Source organism: Crocodylus porosus, unplaced genomic scaffold (assembly GCF_001723895.1).
Source record: "Crocodylus porosus isolate Cpor-Errol unplaced genomic scaffold, CroPor_comp1, whole genome shotgun sequence".
In the NCBI taxonomy this organism is placed as follows: Eukaryota; Metazoa; Chordata; order Crocodylia; family Crocodylidae; genus Crocodylus; species Crocodylus porosus.
In genome coordinates this window covers 244,181,746-244,201,332 of record NW_017728886.1, presented here as the reverse complement: position 1 = coordinate 244,201,332, position 19,587 = coordinate 244,181,746, and the positions used below count along the sequence as shown (strand labels likewise).

At 40.3% G+C, this 19,587-nt stretch overlaps 1 protein-coding gene across 1 annotated transcript in view; it reads left to right on the top strand.

Annotated features, from left to right (window-relative positions):
- Positions 1 to 19,587, top strand: part of CSMD3 (CUB and Sushi multiple domains 3) — a 332,707-nt gene that overhangs the window by 119,036 nt on the left and 194,084 nt on the right. Inside the window, exons 6-8 of the mRNA XM_019552043.1 lie at positions 16,121 to 16,234; positions 16,865 to 16,960; positions 17,925 to 18,128. Of these exons, the coding sequence (XP_019407588.1) occupies positions 16,121 to 16,234; positions 16,865 to 16,960; positions 17,925 to 18,128 (414 nt within the window). The remainder of the gene's footprint in view (positions 1 to 16,120; positions 16,235 to 16,864; positions 16,961 to 17,924; positions 18,129 to 19,587) is intronic.

The window sequence follows — 19,587 nt, the reverse complement described above, 5'->3', positions numbered from 1 at the left end:
GGCTAGGAGCTGGAACCAACTTCCAAGGAAAGTGATGCTGGCTCCTACCCTGGGGGTCTTTAAGGAGGCTTGATGCCTACCTAGCTGGGATCATTTGAGCCCAGTTTTTTCTCCTGCCCAGGCAGGGGGTTGGACTTGAAGATCTACAAGGTCCCTTCCAACCCTACTTCTATGATTCTATGAAAAATCACTATTAACTATCTGCTTTATTGTTATCAATTGAGCTACACTTATTCTGCACTCTTCTGGAAGTTTTCAAGTCTCTAAAGGATTCACTGTCTCCTTTCTTTACAAGTTTTACACTTGGATCTGGTAAATTCATGGTAATAGAAGCATATTTTTTTAATGTGGTCATGATAAAGAAGATCTATTAGGTGAATAGAAGGCAGACACATTTCCCTTCATACTGCTCAATAAAATAATGCATTAAATTTACTTTTAAATTTCTTATAAGTTAATTACATTTTTCATTTTCATAATGTTTTAACATTTTTTTATTTTTATAAAATTTACCTAGGCAGATAGAAGTCTTATTCTCAGGGAAGCTAGAACTCCTGACTTAATAGCTATAGTAGACTGTATATCTAGGAACAAACCCATCAACTTTAAAATGTCCCTTCTAATTCAGGACAAAGTTATGAACACACACTGTAGCTTTATGTAAGCAGATAATACCAATACTCTAGTCTTTTTACTGGTCCCCTTTGAATATGGAGTCAAATTATAGTTCTGGTCCTCATCTTTACACCCTTCATGTATTTACCTCTGACCACATCTATACAAGATACTCACTGCACAGTCATACTGTGCTGTCATTTAGTACTTGTTTATACAATACTAAATGACAGCACAGTAACCCAAGATACTGTGCTGTAGCACTGACAAATAGCTTTTCTGTGATGCTGACTGCACAGTAGTGCAAGACTATTGCACAGTAGCATCATGTCATGGTTTCTGCCACGTGCTGCTACTGCGCAGTAGTCTTGCGATACTGAGCAGTCAGCATGTCATGTAGATGCGGACTCTATTCACCTAATGGATCTTCTTTATCATGACCACATTAACAAAATATGCTTCTAGTACCATGAATTTACCAGACCCAAGTAAAAATCTTTGCTTGTAATAAAATAACTATGCTTTTTTAGTACTTCTTTTTTTCTTGTATGTGTCATTTCAACATATATTTAAATATATTATGCATATCAGAAAAGAGATTTTCATGTTAAAAGGTCTGGAACTACCTAGAAAAGTAAAGGGAAAAGAATGCTGCTGTTAAAGCAATGTGGAAAAATTATTTATAAATATTACATTAGCAACTTCCGGAGATCCATTGACTTTGCAGTTACAATCAAATGGTCTGGGGACTGTACAAGTGTGTTGCAAGACATGCAATATACCCCCATGGAGCTTAGCCTCTGTCTCCCTCCTGCTGATAAAACTAGAGTCTCTGGGACTAGAACAGCTAATTCACACAGGAAGAATAAAGACATATTTTAGGTTGTCTTTTTCACCTAAAGTTAGCATTGACTGTAATCTCTGAAGTTTAAGATGTCAATAAAAATGAATTAAAAAAAATCTGACATATATCCCTAAATATGCACACATGCAATGCTGTATACTGCATTACTTCTAGCAGTCAGTAAAGCTGTGCTTGCTACTTTTCCTACCACAACATTCTCTCTTGATAGTATTGTATCTCCTTCTATAACATCAACAAAACTTTCCTCTACGTCTGTATTTCTGCTGCTAAAGCCAGTGTCCCTCATTTTGATTTCTGTCCTGATACGCTTTGGTTATTCTCTATTTTCCCTTTCTCCCATCAGTCCAAACAAAGTGCTGATGTTCAAATCAGCCCTCCTCAGATCTCTTTATTGGCTTTCTTTCTTGCCCTAATATCATTCTTAATCTTATCACTATCATTTGCAAGAGCCTGTACAGTCTTACTCTGGCTGATCTCTAACTTCTTCCTACTGTCCCTCCTTTCACTTGGAGTCTTTCTATGCATCTTCCACTTCTGTATACCTCTCCCCCTCTCTTTTTTCAAGATTCCTACCTCCAGGACTCTATTCTAGTCAGGATTGTAGTCCCTGGTTTTATCTTCTGTCTCAGGTGCTTATGCCCAAAGGCTTGAATATCCATATCTGTTGCGATGCAGAGACACTTCAGGTTGTATCTCTATGGCTAGAGATACTCTAGGCAGGAACTCCATCCAGCATTTTTGACTCTAAGCAGTATTTTCCCCATACCGCGCATGACAGATGTGAATCTGTAGCTAAAACCAGGCTGCAAAGCAGCCTAGAAAGACTTCTTCTCTTGGTTACAGATACAGTAGGAGGTAATAAGAAGGAAATGGACTTTAATTTTCAAGTAATCTGAAGAAGACAGAGTATTTTTGGCTGAAATGGCATTAAGCTACTTTAAGATTAAAACTGAATAGTATACTTTTGGGGGGTCAATTTTCAAATCAGAATTTCAGTTTACAAAGCACATGTAAGTATGACTCATGAATCTGACAAAATCTTCAGCAAAAATAGATTATTTTGATTTTTATTTTTGTGTTTGTATTTTGCAAGCATTTGCATATATTGTTGCAAGTAAAATTATATTTCTCCCAAATGGTGTCAGTTCAGAAGACGAGAAACACATACACAGGGAGCATGCATGCACACACAAACAGAGGGGGGAAAAAGTAAGGGAGAGGATTAAGGAAAAAGAGGATCAGAAGTATTTTACAATGGGAAGCCAGGGAAAAATAAACCATTCTTCCACTCCACCAAAACTATTTTATTTCTCTTTTGCCCTTCATTTTCCCCTTCAAACCTGAGGCCAGGGGGAACAGCTCTTGCTCTTCCCTTCCTACCTTCTATCATCTCAGGTATTGACAGCAGGGCAGGGAGAAGGAAAGACCCATTAGGACAGGGTAACACATTTTCCACAAGGGAAGAGGAAGAACAGAAAATATTTAACAGCTTAGAGCTTGTTGACCTATTCTTACTTGCTTTTTACGTCAGAACAAACACATAATGTAGAAAGGAACATGCAAAATATTTTCCCATTTTAAAGTAGAGACGAAAAGGGACCAGAGTTGGCTTTTCAATTCATAATATTTTTTACACCTTCATTACCCATGGCACTGGGTGAAAATAATATTTTTCCTTCATCCTCATCCTTCTTCTATCTAAAAACTTCCATGGGTTCTTAAGAGATGGAGAAGAGCCAGTCAGAGCTACTGAGCTATTGCCTTTTTTCTCGTAGACTGGCTCTTCTTTGCTAAGATAAGATATAATGGGGAAGTTAGCCAATCCATTAGATTTTTCCCCCTGTTTGTTAGAGAGAGAACCCAGAGAAAGCAACAACCCACTAGTATAAATCCCAAAAAAGTCCCTGCAGCAAACATACAGGGATTTACTCGAGCAAAGCACCAGTATACATTTGCACATGTTTGGAAGTCTCTGTCTTTTAAGTTTTGATCACGGCTCTTAAATATAATCATTAACATATTAAATTATATTTAAATTGATTGTGATAGCAATGTGATGGGATCAATTGCAATTAGGTGCTATCTCATTATATCTGAATACTACAATTTTGTGGTGTCTAGTAATTTTTCAGATATCCCACAGTCTTCATTTGTTATGAAATCTTTCCTAGTTGCTGACATCCTCAAGAACTTTAACTTTTTTTTCTTTATGGCTGGAACTGACTAGTTTTTCCACATATATTTTATATATATAATGTGTTTTAATTATAAAATAAAGTAACGTGTGCACACACAGACACACAGCCATATTTTAGATCAGCTCCAACCAGCTTCACTTTCTTAATCTCTTCCTTGTGTTCGTGTGTATCTTTTACAGAGTAAGCAGTTCTCATCCCCTGCAGTTGTCACTTGGGATAACCCTTTTGCTGGTTTAAGTATATCAGGCATCATTGACCTTATTTTGACATATAGTTTATAATGCACCTAAGAGGCTTATTTCAGGAGTACTATATAGCTATTTCATTTTGCCATTTAGCTTGAGGTGGAGAAAAGGAGATCTGACAGAGCTCTGCTAGCAGAACCAGCATGCTGTCTTCACAAACAATTAACAGGCTTTCTGTTATATTATGGCATATGATAATGAGCATCTATTGATACTGAAGAAGTTTGGCAGGTATCACAATAATGGCTCTATCAGCCACAGATTAGATAGAAAGTTGCTAATGGTGAATGGCAGGTGAGCACCAGGTTTGGAAATGTAGCAGGAAAATGCACAAAAACTGACACCTATGTTGGCATTTTAATTTAAAAATGACTGCAGTTGCACACTTCATTTGTTCCCAGACAAGTCTGCTATTATAATATCAACCTGAAGATCTTCTGGCTGACTAAATTAGAAGGCAGTCTGACTACTAAATGAATAAATGTTAAAGAATCAGACTCAAGTCTTTTACTTCTTCACCCTATATACATTTTCACCAGTTATTGTTTTATCCCACATTTCCTGCTGTTTGATATAAATCAGACTACTAAAATAAGTGGGGCTATTTGTAGGTAAGTTATCATTCCACAAGAATAAATATCTGTGGTGAAATAACAAGGTGCACTTATACCACACTAAATCTGTGGAAAGTTAAGCGATGTTAGTTACACCGTGCTGTGGGTAATCAGATGTTAAGGGTGAATCCTGTTTCTTATTAGCACAGTTCTGACTGTCATGAGAAGACTGATAAGCAAGGGTGCAGCAAGGAGCCAGGACAACTGGGATCTATGGAGGGAGCAGTGTCAGCATGTAGAGGGTGCACGTGCACCCCCTGAGAGCTCTGGTGCCCCACTCTGAGATCGAGTACTCTCAGGTTATGCAACGGCCATGGTGGGCAGGCAGAGTACTGGTGCTCCCCCTGAGAAGTGTTGCTGGCACTTCTGGGCGTGCCACCAGCACTTCCAGGCTTGGCAACTGGCCTCAGGGGGACACCCCCAGTCAGCAATTGGCCTTGGGGACCTCCCCCACCACCAGCACCACTGCAGCCACCTGTGGATGGTCCCTGTTTGGTCTGCCCTTGCTGCTGATGTCCGCATCGCCGCCTGTGGGTGGTCGCCATGCCCCCCCCCAGCTTCATGAGGCACCCTGGATCTGTCTTATATGAATATTAATCTTCTTTATATGAATCAGCAGTAAATCTTGATCTTGTATTTCTGCAGAGTACAGATACAGAATTATAGAATTATAAAAAATTAGGGTTGGAAGGGACCTCTGTTGGTCATGTAGTCCAGCCCCCATCTCAAAGCAGGATCACCCCAACTATATGATCTCAGCCAAGGCTTTGCCTAGCCAGGTCTTAAAAGCCTCAAAGGATGGAGATTCATAAGCTTTCTGGGCAACCTACTCCAGTGCTTTAATATCCTCCTAGTGAGAGAGGTTTTCCTAATATCTAACCTAAAGTTGGTTTTCATGTTTCCACAAAAGATTTTTTTTTTCTTAAATTCTGCCGTGCAGCTTATAATAGCAATAGAGCTTTAAAGAAAGTAGTGAAAATTGAAAACCTGTGTGGACTTCAGTTTGGTTTCTTAGGGCCCTGGCATAGAGTTATACTTAAGGCATGATTAACCAGTAAATCATGTCTTAAGTTGTTACCTAGCCACATGTTAATGCAATCAATGACACAATAGAACAAGGAATAAGCCACAAAGTTATTACACTAAAAAAGTATAATAACTTTGTGGATGGTTCCAATTATGCTATGGATGAACGTGTGGCCTGCCTGGGGCTCCCAGCCATGGTGTGCACCCCATTAGCTGACAGGTCCGAGGCTCAAGGGTGAATGGAGTGCCCCCACAGCTGGGACCCTGATCAGTTGATGGCTCCCAGCCATGGAAGCAGATGGCTCCCAGCTGTGTGGGTGCACCCAATCAGCTGACCGGGCTCCCAGCTATGGGAGTTTGCTCTTTGTCAGTGAAGGGGGAGCCCAGGATCATGATGTTAGGCTTCCCCTCTGCAAACAACATGGTGTGATGAGATCTGATATTGGATCCCACAATCACACCTCCTGCCATGTGTGGCATAACAAGAAACACAATTGTGGGGATCATGCATCAGATTCCATCATGTCTTCACTTGCACATCTGTCAGAGGTATTACAGAAATTGTACTAAAGAGGTCAAAACCGGACAACGTTTACGTTTCAGTACATATCTATTTTTCCCCTTATGGGTAAAGCTCATTATGTAATGCTTTCATTGTCTGGGAGTAGAAAATCTGCCCTCGTGGTCATTTTTAAGGCAGCAGATATCTTCTTGAAAAGGTCACTTGAGTCTCTTTTGATTTTTTTTTTTTGAACCCTCATTGATCAGGTTTTGCTGATCCTTAATCACTATCTAATGAGAGACTATTTCTCTTATGGAAGATTTATCTTCTCCTTTGCTTTTAATTAAACTCTTGGCATTTCTGAACAAGTGCTGTCAGTTGTTTTTTGGGTTTTTTGGGGGGGGTTATTTACATATGGGAATCTCAACAATCATGTGGGCTACCTTACTCCATTTACAAAGCATATTAGGGAGATGAACAAGGACAGATAAATCCTTTGTGGTATGAAAGACATCAACAATAGAGCTGGTCAGGGATTTCTTAAGAAATGTTGTGGGTTTTTTTATATTTTGGATAGCCTGCCAAATCCAAATCTGAAGTAAATACTAGCTGCTTCGCATAGGCCTAGTATTCTAGGTGAGTACTAAATTATTAATTTGGATGTAGAGTGAAATAATCTGTTGTGGGGTAGGTATTTTTGGTTACTTGTGTACTTGGAGTTTGTGGACCTTGTTGCAATTTGCCAGAATATGCCTGTTTTGTGTATTGTTTATGGATTTCATTTAAAATGATGACCAAGCAAAGATATACTGGAGAAAGCATATTAAGCATATGCTGCAGTTTTGTGAATCAGGTTAAGGATGGATCAATACTATGTTTACACTGACATCATAATTAAGATTGAATCAATAAATCAACAAATTCAAATAGTCAATTCTCTAACTTAATGAAGCCAGTAATTTAAATTCAATTAAAAGGTTCACACTAGAAAACATAATTTTCTGTTAGTTCAGTCTTGGAACAGTTTAAAAAGGAACTACTTTTAATTTAAGACCCTAGCCAGGTTTCTATCCAATATAGTGCTTTAAAATAGCTGGGGAAAATATGTAGATATTCATAAGACATAAATTTGCATACTGGTCTTATATCCTTGCCAAACTAAGTGGTCCAAACAGGGGATGATTGGATCTTGGCTCAGCTTAAGGAAGTCTAGCCTTACGTGTCACTTAGTGGCTTCCTGTTACCATGTGTGTGTTTGTTTTTGTTCTGTCTTGCACAATAACACAAGATCTTTCCACAGGATCTTAATGCTGAGTTGATAACTTATGTCATACTCAAGTGAAGCTGTTAGGGTAATGTTGCTTTTTTAACCAAAAAGAATCCGCTGACAACCTTGTTGACAGGTTGATGTTCACTGTTAGGAAGCAATTTAAGGTGGCATTCTCACATAAAAGCATTCTGCCATACATTCAGAAACAACCAGTTTCTATTTCTGATTTCACAATTAAAGTTTCCTCCGCTCAACATTTGGCCCACGCCCTTTAGAGCCATGATATTGGCTATTTGAGTATGTGTCTGTGTTTGGGAGGTGAAGGGGAATATGGAATGTTTTGGTTTCACCAAATACAGAACAGGAATGTGTTTGCAATATGAATTTTTTCACGATAGGCAAACCATTTTATATTCTTTTAGCAGTAGAAAGTCACAAAGCAAAACAAAAAAACTTGTGAAAATACTCCTGTATGGTGAAAAAATGGTTTTTGAACAATATAGGAAACTTTGAACCACTCATGCTTGAGAGAAGCAAACCTTTTCAAATTCTGACATTTGTATAAATAAACCCTTGAAGAGCGGCAAATCAACACCCGTTCATTCACCCAACCCCCATTCTCTGTCCTTAGCTATCTATTGATACAGCTTCTTTAGGAAGAGAAGGAAAAGGTAGTGCCAGACCTTGTAGAATTTGAGGGAAATTTGCTGTGTTTTAGTGGGTGTGTGTAGACAGAACAGGGGCCCTAAATTGAAGCGGTCAGTTTTTAAACTCACTGCTTCAATTTAGGGCCCTTAAAACCCACGTGTTGTGCACACACCCCGCTCTTAACCTGCTTCTTCGGTGGTGGGGAGGGGAAGGCGAGCTGCCGGAGGGCAGAGCAGTCCCTGAGCTGAGGGGGATGTGGGACGGTGCTTTCCCCCGCAGCAGCACCCCACCTCCCGACGGGGCCCACCCTGAGGCAGCCGGTTTGGGCGGTCCAGGGGGGCACCACGGTCATGGAGGGAAGCACTGGGCCCCCGTGCAGCTCAGGCAGGAAGGCAGGCTCAGAATCAGACTTGTCATTTTTCTTGGGTGGAGCCTGCCTTTCCAGGCTGCTGCAGGGCTTCCTGCAGAGCTCCTGGGCTGCACAGAGCCCAGTGCTTTGCTCTGTGGCTGTAGGGCAGCAAACTAAAACTCCTCAGAGGAATTTTAGTTTGCTATGCCCCAAGTCATTTAAGGCACATTACACTGCTGAATTTCCTACAGTGGCCAGAATGAATGCACAATACACTGTCGAGGTGTGCAAACACCAACACCATTAAAGCGATGGATAAACATTTAGCCTGCTTTAAAGTGTTGTGCACACATGCCCTTCATTTCGTCTACACACAGCCAGAGAGATTGGAATCTCTGCTGTGCTGTGCTAAAAGCTAACTAAAAATATTCTTTAATTTTGTTTAAAAATAATTCCAACTAGAAGGCATCTCTTGTAGCTTAATTTAAAATATTTTAAAATTCAATTAATCTAATATAACCTTTCTAATGCTTGCATGACTGACTATGATTGTTTTATAATGGTAGCTTTGTGTATTTCTCATCTGCATACCCACATTAGTATGGAGGTGTGAGGGGCTACTTGTGCCTGTTTTCACTGTTTCTGGTTGGGGTTATACTGTGTGGCCATGTGCAGACGAAATGAGGGGCATGTGTGCACGGCACTTTAACATGGGCTAAATGCTTTTGCATCGCTTTAATGGTGTTAGTGTTTGCATACCTTGGTGGTGTATTGCGTATTAATTGCAGGTGCTGTAGGAAGCATTTGGAAGCATGTGCCTTAAATGACTTGGGATGCAGCAAACATAGTTTCTAGGGTCGGAAGGGACCTGAGTAGATTATCTAGTCCGACCCCCTGCCATGGCAGGAAACAGTACTGGGGTCAAATGACCCCAGCAAGGAGTTCATCTAGCCTCCTCTTAAAGACCCCCAGGGTAGGAGCCTGCACCACTTCTCTTGGAAGTTGGTTCCAGATCCTAGCCGCCCTGACCGTGAAGTAGTGCCTCCTGATATCTAGCCTAAATCTTCCCTCTACCAGCTTGTGACCGTTATTCCTGGTCACTCCCGGCAGTGGTAGGGGGAACAGGGACTTCCCCAGTACCTGCTGATCCCCTCTGACTAGTTCATAACAGGCCACTAGATCCCCCCTCAGCTTTCTCTTGTGGTTTTTTTGCTGCCCCTACAACTGTGAAGCGAAGCACCAGGCTCTGTGCAGCTCCATGACTCTGGAGGAAGCCCTGCGGGCAGCCTAGCATCAGCCCAGGAAGGCAGGCTCCACCCAAGAGAAGTGGTGAACCTGATTTTCCTCCTGCTCCCCCAAGCCTGTCTGCCTGCCTGAGCTGTGTGGGGGCCCAGTGCTTGCCTCCACAGCCGCACTGCCCCCAAGGACTGCCTGAGAGGCAGGTAAGTACAGGGTGAGTGCAAGGCATGGGGGCTTAAAGGGCCCTAAATTGAAGCGGTGGGTTTAAAAACCTACCTCTTCAGTTTAGGCTTCCTGTTTCATCTGCACATGCCCTTTGAGATTAAAATGTGCAGTTTTAAGGGCCAAGTGGATCAGAGTTTCTATCGCCTGCCCTCCCTTCTAATTTGTAAAGGCACATAAATGCTGTTGATTTCAAATTATATCTAAGTCACTAATGAGAGTTTCACATTTTGTGTTATGTTGTTCCTGTACTTGAGAGCACGTTTGCTGAGCGGTCATAAGAAAATTGCCTTACCCTCTGAACTTTTGATTAGCCATTTGTTTTTTCTTCTCATTTTAATAATTACATTTTATTTTTAATGTTTTCCCTCAAACAGACTAAGTTGGAATCTCTGAATTGTTTTTATCATGCTGGAATGTATTTACATAGGATATGTTGTACACCACCATCTCCAAATTCAGTGTTCATGTTTTGAAAAAGTATGCAATTGTGCTTGTGCTATACAAATAACTATTCAGACAAGAAAACTCTGACAGTTCTAGGAAGGGCAACAGAAAATCTTCTAATCCCTCTTGCCATGCAATGATAGCATGTAGGGTATGCTATTGAATTCTGGGATCTGTCTCGAACTAGCTGTCTAGCTTGTCAATGAGCCTCTACTTATTAAGCCACACAGTCAAGGGATTGCTTGTTCTCCAACCAAGCCATTATCTTGTCACACAGCTTATCTTGAGTGGCCCTGAAAAAGCTTATGAGAATCTTACCAGTTGCCCTGGGAGGAAATTGGTGTGATCTTCTGCCCTACAGAGGGAGAGGAAAAAGTAAAACATGTATCTTACTGAAGAATAGGCATCAACTCAACATGTACTTGACTCTGTTGGGAGTTGGTCTGCATGAAAGGCCATCTCTGCAAATGAAAGAGGGAGGCTCACTGGCATTGATATTAAGGCCAGTTATCCAAATAGTGATACCAGCATTAAAGAAAAGAGAGAGAAGCAGTAATTACAGTGAGATACCAACAAATATCATTCTTTACTGAAAACTTTTCTACTTCTTGTAATAGAGCTCCAACTGGCCAGCCATATTGGTCACAGGAGTATCTGTTTCATCACTGGAACCTGCCCTTGCATTTTGTTGTAACAACTTTCTGTGAGTAGACTTTGCTTCGTAGACATGGCAGTGTTACTTTCCATCTTAAATCTGTTTACCACAGATTTGATTTCAAGTTTATTTCATTTTGTGTTACAAGTTCAGGGTCTTATTTCTGTCATTTAAGTTTAAAATACACTTTTGAGAATTACGCAAAAAACTATAATATGATAACTTTTCTTTACAGTGACAATGCGCGTTATATAATACAGTTGCTCAAAATTAAATTTATAACATCTTCTTGATCATGCATTTGCTTAAGGGAAAACTGAAGGAAACAAGGATCCTGAAGTACTTGTGAAGTGTTTGAGACAGATGTTCTTTTAATGTGCCTAAAAATACTGTATAATAACCTTTAGAAATATAATATGATAGTTAAAGCACAAACATGGTTTATATATTTTGTATTTGATAGATCTGATCATACAGCTTTTAAGAGCAGTCATAGAAGTTAATTTTTGTCAGAGGATGTTTCTGAAAAATCAGTGCACTCTATGCTTTATCCTCTTTGCATATTATCTTTGGAGCTGCTTTTAAAAAATTGCACATAATGTGCACAACTATAATTCCCTTGTTACTAAAAAGTAGAGATGGGTGGATATTTTAGATCAGAGAACGTTTTGAGACAACCTGAAGTGATATTTTGCTTTCTTTTTGAAAAAATTCCTAAGGGATAAAAATCATCTTTCTGCATCAACCTGAAATGATTTTTCCCCTCCCCCCCAGCTATTTTTTTTTTCTGCCAAACCAAAATAACCATTGTGTATACAGCTTTGCCAGTAAGCAAGACGCATGCTATACACTGGATGGAGATTTATACACCTGCTCAAACTGATATTTTCTTACCTCCTGATAAGAAGAAAAAAGAAAAAGAAAGGAAAACTTTTAAATTGCAGCTATTTTACTCTTGTTCACTTTTTTTGTAGTTTTCACATACTTGTGTACTGTTTTTCTACCCTTTTAACATTTGTTCATATTTTGATGACCCATTAGTTGTATTGTTGTCTTGATTTTAGGCACTCCTAATTGCTGTAAATGAGGTTGTATTACAGTATATGTATATTATGTGTGGCGCTAGTTTTTTTGAATGGTGCCATTTAGAAAACTTTGATCAGTGATGCTTTTTCTTAATTCAGAAAATACAGATGATGCATGTAGTGGCACTACAAATTACACTGCATTGTTTCTTCCTATGTTCCTCAGTATTTTTTTGCTTTTTCATGAGCTTTAACCTAATTTTGGTGAGAGAGAAATTTGAGCTCTATATTCATAAGCTCACTAGTTTCTCTGGCAAGTGCTGCCAACAGGCACATCTACACATGCTATTAATGTGCAGCAATAAACTGTGGAGTTTACTGTTTATTCCTTATTGCAGAGCTTATTGCTTACTGTTCCTGGGAAGCTCCCAAGCATATGCTTTACATGTGCTTTTGGATTGTAGCACATTGAACCAGGTCACAACAGCCACAGCTGTCAGGAAGCCTGATGGGGTCAGCTTGCCAGCTAGGGTTGCCAACACTCACAAACTGGCCATGAGTCTACCAGAATTGGCATTGGTGACTATTAAAAGCAATCTGGGAGACTGATATTGTGAACAGGTTGGATAGTATAATTAATGACTAGAGGTGCACCAATACATCGGTCCCATATTGGATTGATATCAATATATTAGATTGGTACCAGGTCCAGCTGGTTAGTCTGCTGTTAGGGAAACTGCAAGTGGACCTGCAAGTGGCTTATCCAGGGGGCATGGAGAGGGGCTGCCAGCTCCTACCACTGTATGCACTCCCAGAGGGCATGGGGGGTGTGTGCCCCCAGATCTGCACATGGGGGAAAGTGGGCTGCTGCTGCAGGCTGGGGACAGTGCTGGGTTCTTCCTGGTAGGGGATTGGGCTGGGGCTGCACTCGGGGTGGGCAGCAGTGGTGCTGAGAAAGGGGCTACAGTTAATTTTGGGGTGGCTGCAGCCCTGCCCCATAGCCCCACTCCAAGTACTGCTGCCACCTGCCCTGATCACAGCCTGGCCCAGCCCCCACTGGGAAAAGTACAGTGTTGCCCCATCCCCAGCCCACAGTGGCAGACTACCCTTGCCCCATCCGCAGATCCAGGGGCACATGTCCCCCATGCCCTCCCAGGGTGTGCATAGTGGCAGGAGCTTCCCCACCCTCCCCCCACATGAGCCATTTATAGCTCCATCCTGTGTTCCACCTTGGCTATCAGTGCCTGCCCCTGCTCCCCCACACCCCACAACCTTATCCCCCACTCCCTTTCCCTCTCCCCTTTCCCCTGTCTCTATAACAAACTTACCAGCCAGATGCTGCTCTCTAAGGTGCCCAGCTGCATATCAGCAATCAGATTGGCATAGGCCAATATGGCTTGTTAAAAATTGATCATTGGTATCGGCCCAAAAAACCCCTCTATCGTTGCATCCCTATTAATGACATTGCATCATTTTGGGGGACAAGATGTCTCAGAATAGCTTACTCAGAGTTGGCAACCCTATTGCCAGCCCAGGGCAGCTCCATCTGGGCTTAATGTGCTGTGAAGGCTAGCCGAAAGGCAGCCCCAATACTGAAGCACCTTCATGCCTCAACCATCCGGGTCAGTGTCTATACATGCACTGCTGTGCACGAAAAAACTGCACAGCAGGGAGTTTATTAGTTTTGTGCTCCCTAAGAGGAGCACACATGTAGACAATGAGAAGTTTAAAGTGCAGTTAATTAACTGCGCTGTAAGCATCTTGTGTAGATGCAGTCTACAAGTTGTTAGTTAGGCTTGTATTTCTGTGGTGTGGGCAGTATTAGGGACAAAAACTAAGACCAAAAATTAGAGCTTTCATAGATTTAATAGCCATTACGGCTGGAAGAGACCTTGCAAGATCATCAGGTCCAGCCCCTGCCCGAGGGACAGGAAGTCAGCTGGGGTCAAATGATCCCAGCAAAATAAGCATCTTGAAAGTGTCCAGAGTAGGGGCTTGCACCATCTCTGGGGGGAGTGTATTCCAGGCCCCAGGGGCTCAGACATTAAAGAAGTTTTTGTTATGTCCAGCCTAAAACAGTCTTCCAGGAATTTGTGACCATTGGACCTTGTCTTCCCTTGGGGTGCTCTGGTGAACATATGTTCTCTTAGTTCCTGATGCACACCCCTTATGTATTTATAGGTTACTACCAAGTCATCCCTGAGCCTATACTTTTCCAGGCTAAAGAGTTACATGGCTCTCAGCCTCTCCTCATAAGGCCTGCTCTCTTGTCCTCTAATCACGCACGTGGCTTTCCTCTGGACTCTCTCAAGCTTCTCCAAATCCTTTCTGAATTGTGGAGCCCAGAATTGGATACAATATTCCAGCTGTGGCCTCACCAAGGCTGAGTAAAGTGGGAGAATGACTTCCTGGTTCTTGCTCGAGATGCATCGGTAGATGCAAGCCAGAGTTTTATTTGCTTTGCCAGCTGCAGCATTGCATTGTTGGCTTATGTTCATCTTGTGGTCAATCATGACCCCCAAGTCTCTTTCAGTCATGATGCTAGCTAGGGTAGCACTGCTAAGCCTGTAAGTGTAATGTGGGTTGTTTCTTCTTCTTGCATTTCTCCATGTTGAATGCCATCAAGTTTTGATCCTCCCACCTTGCAAGCTTGTCAAGGTTGGCCTGGATCACCAGCTTATTGTCTAGGGTGATTACACTTCCCCATAGTTTGGTGTTATCAGTGAAGTTAGCCAGTCTGCTTCTGACACCAGAGCCAAGATCATTTATAAATAAACTGAAGAGTACAGGTGTGAGACAGACCCTGAGGAGCACCACTGGTCACCATGCACCATGTTGATTCAATTCCACCAACTATCACTTTCTGGGTCCATCCTTGGACTGTAAGGTTGTTGAAGCCACAGTTCCCCAGTTTTATGATAAGGGCATCATGGGACACCGTGTCAAAGGCTTTCTTGAAGTCCAAATATATTATATCAACCTCCTCTCCTTTGTCCAGGTGAGTCTGGACTACTACCATGCCACCTTTCTCTTCAGGCTCGCCACCTAGAGTCTCATGCCCATCCTGTGTGCCCTTCTGCAAGAACTCCTGTGTTACCTTGCACCAGGCACAGAGTACACTTGTTTATGTGCTGTGTTCATGAAGCTGCAGTTGTGAGGCTCCCTGGGGATCTGGGCCAAGTAGGAGCCAGGAGGAGAGGGGCAGGGCGTGACTCTCCTCAGCTCCTCTCAGCTACTTCCTGCCGCTGGCTATTTCCCACCCACCACAGACCCCACCTACCTCCCGGCTATGCTGAGGGTCAGGGTTGGGGTCCATCGGGTGTTCTGCTGAGGATCCTGGGCGTCTGGGGTTCATGAGGGTATGATGGGCTAAGGGATTGTGGAAGAAGATCACTCTCTCAGTCCCCCTCAAGAGGGAGTCTCCCAAATGAATAACTAATTTAATTTTTGTATGACAGTCTATATAGTGGAAAAATCAGTATGATATCCTTTCTTGCAGGGGATTCCAAATAATGGAGCTAAAATATCCCTTCTCCAAGTTCAGTAAAAATTATAAGATAAAAATTAGAAATTACATTTTCTGTTGGCATCATTACTATTTTTTTTTCACAATGTTTTTACTGTGAATGTGGACATAGACTCCAGAAGTACCTTGAATGTTATTAAAGAAAAAAGTGTGGACTTAGTTGTTAAGTTCCAGGTCAGAAGAAGAGTAAAACTTACCCATGTAAATGAAAGTCCCATTAGCTAAATTAATTAAACAAAACAAAACAGAGAATAGTCACAAAATGTATAATATAGTAAGTGGCAAGCTGCACTGAACATTTAGATAAAGTAAATAAACTCTATGCCTTTCAGCAGCAGTAGTATTATGACTGTTTTTCTTTCATGGTGAAAATATTTATGCAAATACATTCTTAATCTCCCTATCTACCCTGCTTATGTTTTTTTCTACAGAATCAGACTTTCTGACATCCTTTTAAAGTAATCCATTTTAATAAACTACAAATATCTGAATTTTATTCTTTCTACTTCGTTCAGAGATATTAACCAATAAATCCTTGTTCTTTTCAGTAAAATGCATTTAAAAAAATAACGTTAACATATTTGATCTTTCTCTCTCCCTCTCTTTCCCTTTCTCTCTCTCTCTCTCTTGGTTTCTTTCAAACTTTTTCTTACTTCTTCTGTTTTGCTGACCAGTGGTGTTCGGCCAGTTTGTATTTTTCCAGACATTGCTCCATGATGTGGTTGAGGTATATGATGGTCCAACTCAGCAATCATCTTTGTTATCCTCCCTCTCAGGATCTCATTCAGGTATCCCTTAATAGAAATGTCATACATCAATTATTTATTTAGAAATGATATTGACTGGGAAGGTACTAAAAAATGCTGTCATATTTTCATAGAAACAAATTAAATTGAGCATATAATGTGAAAGTCTGAAATGAAAACCTAATCATTCAGTAGTGACTCAGCAGTCTGAGCTGATAAAAGGAAAGTGGTCTAAAGTTAATCTAAATTTCTTTTGGATTTATCTGTTAATATGTAACTAATGAAGTTAGTATTCTTTTTTTCAGTTTGGGCTTGACTGTGTTCTTATCTAATGCATTATGTAAAATGGATATTAAAATATTAATAGCAACAGTAAGAAATATATGGCAAAGTTAATTAGGGTAGATTATATGCTTATTAATAGGGGCTTAAAGACCAAGAGTTTGTTTTTAAATCAGGAAGAACAGCACTAACGCGAGAGAGGGACTCAAGATTTAACTTCTAAAGTACTGAAGAATGTAAACTTTGTATCAGTTTATAGGATACAAATCCCTTAATTTGAGCAGGAAGTATTTTGTGGTGGTTTTCTAATGGTGGATATTTCCATAGGCTTTTTACTATTTATTCCCTAAAATTGTGTATGTTAAGTTGGTACTTTGTTTGTTTGAGTAGGTGAATCCCTTCCGTTGAGCTCTGGTAACCAGATTACAATTAGATTTACTTCAGTTGGACCAGTAACAGCTAAAGGATTTCATTTTGTATATCAAGGTAAGTGAGTTAGTAATATGGAAAAAATACTTAAAATAATTTTGTTCATAAATGCCTTCTCCACCTTTTTCTTAACAAAGTAATTATAATCATATTTTAAATTGTATTTTGACAAATGTAACTGATAAAATAAAGAATTCATTGGGTATAAACAGGCGTAGAATGGAGAGAGAATCATAGATTACTGATGTAATGTTATCTTCCCCAAGTCGTGTGTATATGTGAAATAATTTCATTTTTATTGACATCTTCAATAATGCATAAGTGTTTCTTAAAATAAAATTGGGCACTTGAGATGCTTAAGAAAGGTTTCCAAATGTGAGAACCCAATTATTAAAACCAAGTATTTCTATTTTTTGTTAATCTGGCTGACTAATGTTCAATCCAACCAGCTGCTCAAACTGACTTATCTATTTAAATATGAATGACTAGAAATGGTATTACCTTTAGGTGAATCAGTAAGCTTGCTATTTTTAAGATGCTTCACTTGATTTACATTATTTCCCTTCTTAAGGATTAGACGCTGCAATGATTAAACATCAACACTTGCTACTTAATTCAGTCTTTCATAAAATTTGAATCCCATTCCAACAAGCAGAACATACATTTTTAAAGCCATAGCCAATAAATGCAAGCTATACTAGTTTGAAACTGTATATTGAAGCTGAATATTTCATAATAAAACATCACATTTTAGTGCCATTTTAGGAAGGGATCAGGGTAGATGTTGTAAAGTACTTGTAATTCTGGCAAGGATATTAGTTTTTAATGTTTATCTGAATTGTAATTCAAATGTCAAGGTGAGGAATCCATATTCTGAAGACTCATTTAAGAATTATGCAAATGTTGTTATCTGACATGATAACTGAATGTTTCTACCCATCATTTCTGTTGTTATCATTTGAAAATCTATTTCTCCACCAAAAATAAAATTGAGAATCCACAATTGTTTGTATGCATGCAGCTGTTCCAAGAACAAGTGCAACACAGTGCAGCTCTGTGCCTGAACCAAGATTTGGAAAAAGGATTGGAAATGAATTTGCTGTTGGTTCATTAGTTCTTTTTGAGTGCAATCCAGGATATATCCTCCATGGATCCATAGCAATCAGATGTGATACAGTACCCAATGCTTTGGCACAGTGGAATGATTCCCTACCTACATGTATTGGTAAGAAGTTAGAACTGCATTTTTGCATGAGTCACTTATTGTCTAAAAGAATTCTTGTTTTATATTCATGTTTGAGTTTTGTTTGTATTTTTCTGTCCGTACTCCAACTTGTTACTGTTCAGGTTTTTTCTTTTCCTGATTTTGTGGCTTGAACTCACACTGTACCCTTTCCCATTACTGAACAGAAAGGTATACCAGATGGGCTTTTATTTAACAATGTCAGAAACACAATATTATCTTAGCCTGGATGAGGTTGTGAACCCTTTTCTTCCTTCTTCATTAAGGGTTAATATTTTGCCCCTTTCAGTCCTAACCTTGTTAGTCATTTCAGTAGCTCCATGACCATACCCTTCAGCTATAAATTATATATCAGCTACTTTTAGGTAACATGAATGACAGTTCAGAGCTGCCCATTAATCGAGGCTCAAAAGCACAGCTGTCTATGCCCTGATCACCTGCAAGGCTAAAATGCTTTCACCCTTGGGATCTCTTACAAGCTTTTACTGCAACTACTACTTTATTGAGGGCTTAGAAATAGCTCCACTAGTGTTCCATATTAGGTCAGAAATAAACTGTATTTTCCCAAATCAGAAGTTATATTTTGTCTAATTTTAGACACTCTAACCCAATTCCTTAGCTGATGTAAATGAGTATGGATGTATTGACATCAATACATTTGCTTTGATTTATCCCAGCTGAGATTATGAATCATTGGATCAAGTTTAGTTTCAATGAAAGCAGAATGCAACTCTTATTGGCCAGGTCTTTCAAAAAGCTGTATCAAGGGAAAATATGGCTCAGTCAGAGTTGTAGCACATTATGGTAGGCTGAATTTTAATCATGTTTAACATAATAAATATACAGTAATATTTTTCAGTGTAATTGTATAGAGTTAATCAAGAAAATTATTCATTCATACTGACTTAGGGGGAAATAATTGTGGAACTAACTCAATTTTCAAACTATGGAGTCAATTGAGTACTAGGAGTAGTAACACTCCAGGTGTCGCCGTGGACATAGTCTTTCTAGATTTCAGCAAGGCCTTTGACACCGTCTCCCACCCCATCCTCATTAAAAAACTAGGTGACTGTGGCATTGATGCCTACACAGTCAGACGGATGGCAGATTGGCTCAAGGATCGTACTCAGAGGGTGGTGGTGGATGGGTCATATTCAACCGGGGGGAAGTGGGCAGCGGAGTCCCCCAGGGCTCGGGCTTTGGGCCTGTGCTGTTCAATTTCTTCATCAGCAATTTGGACGAGGGGGTGAAATGCAACCTGTTTAAATTCACTGATGATACCAAAATTTGGGGTGAGGTAAGCATGCTAGTAGGGAGGGAAAGATTGCAGCAAGATCTGGATAGGTTACAGGAGTGGGCTGACATAAACAGGATGCACTTCAACACTAACAAGTGCAGGGTGCTGCACTTAGGCAGTAGAAACCAGCAGCACACTTATAGA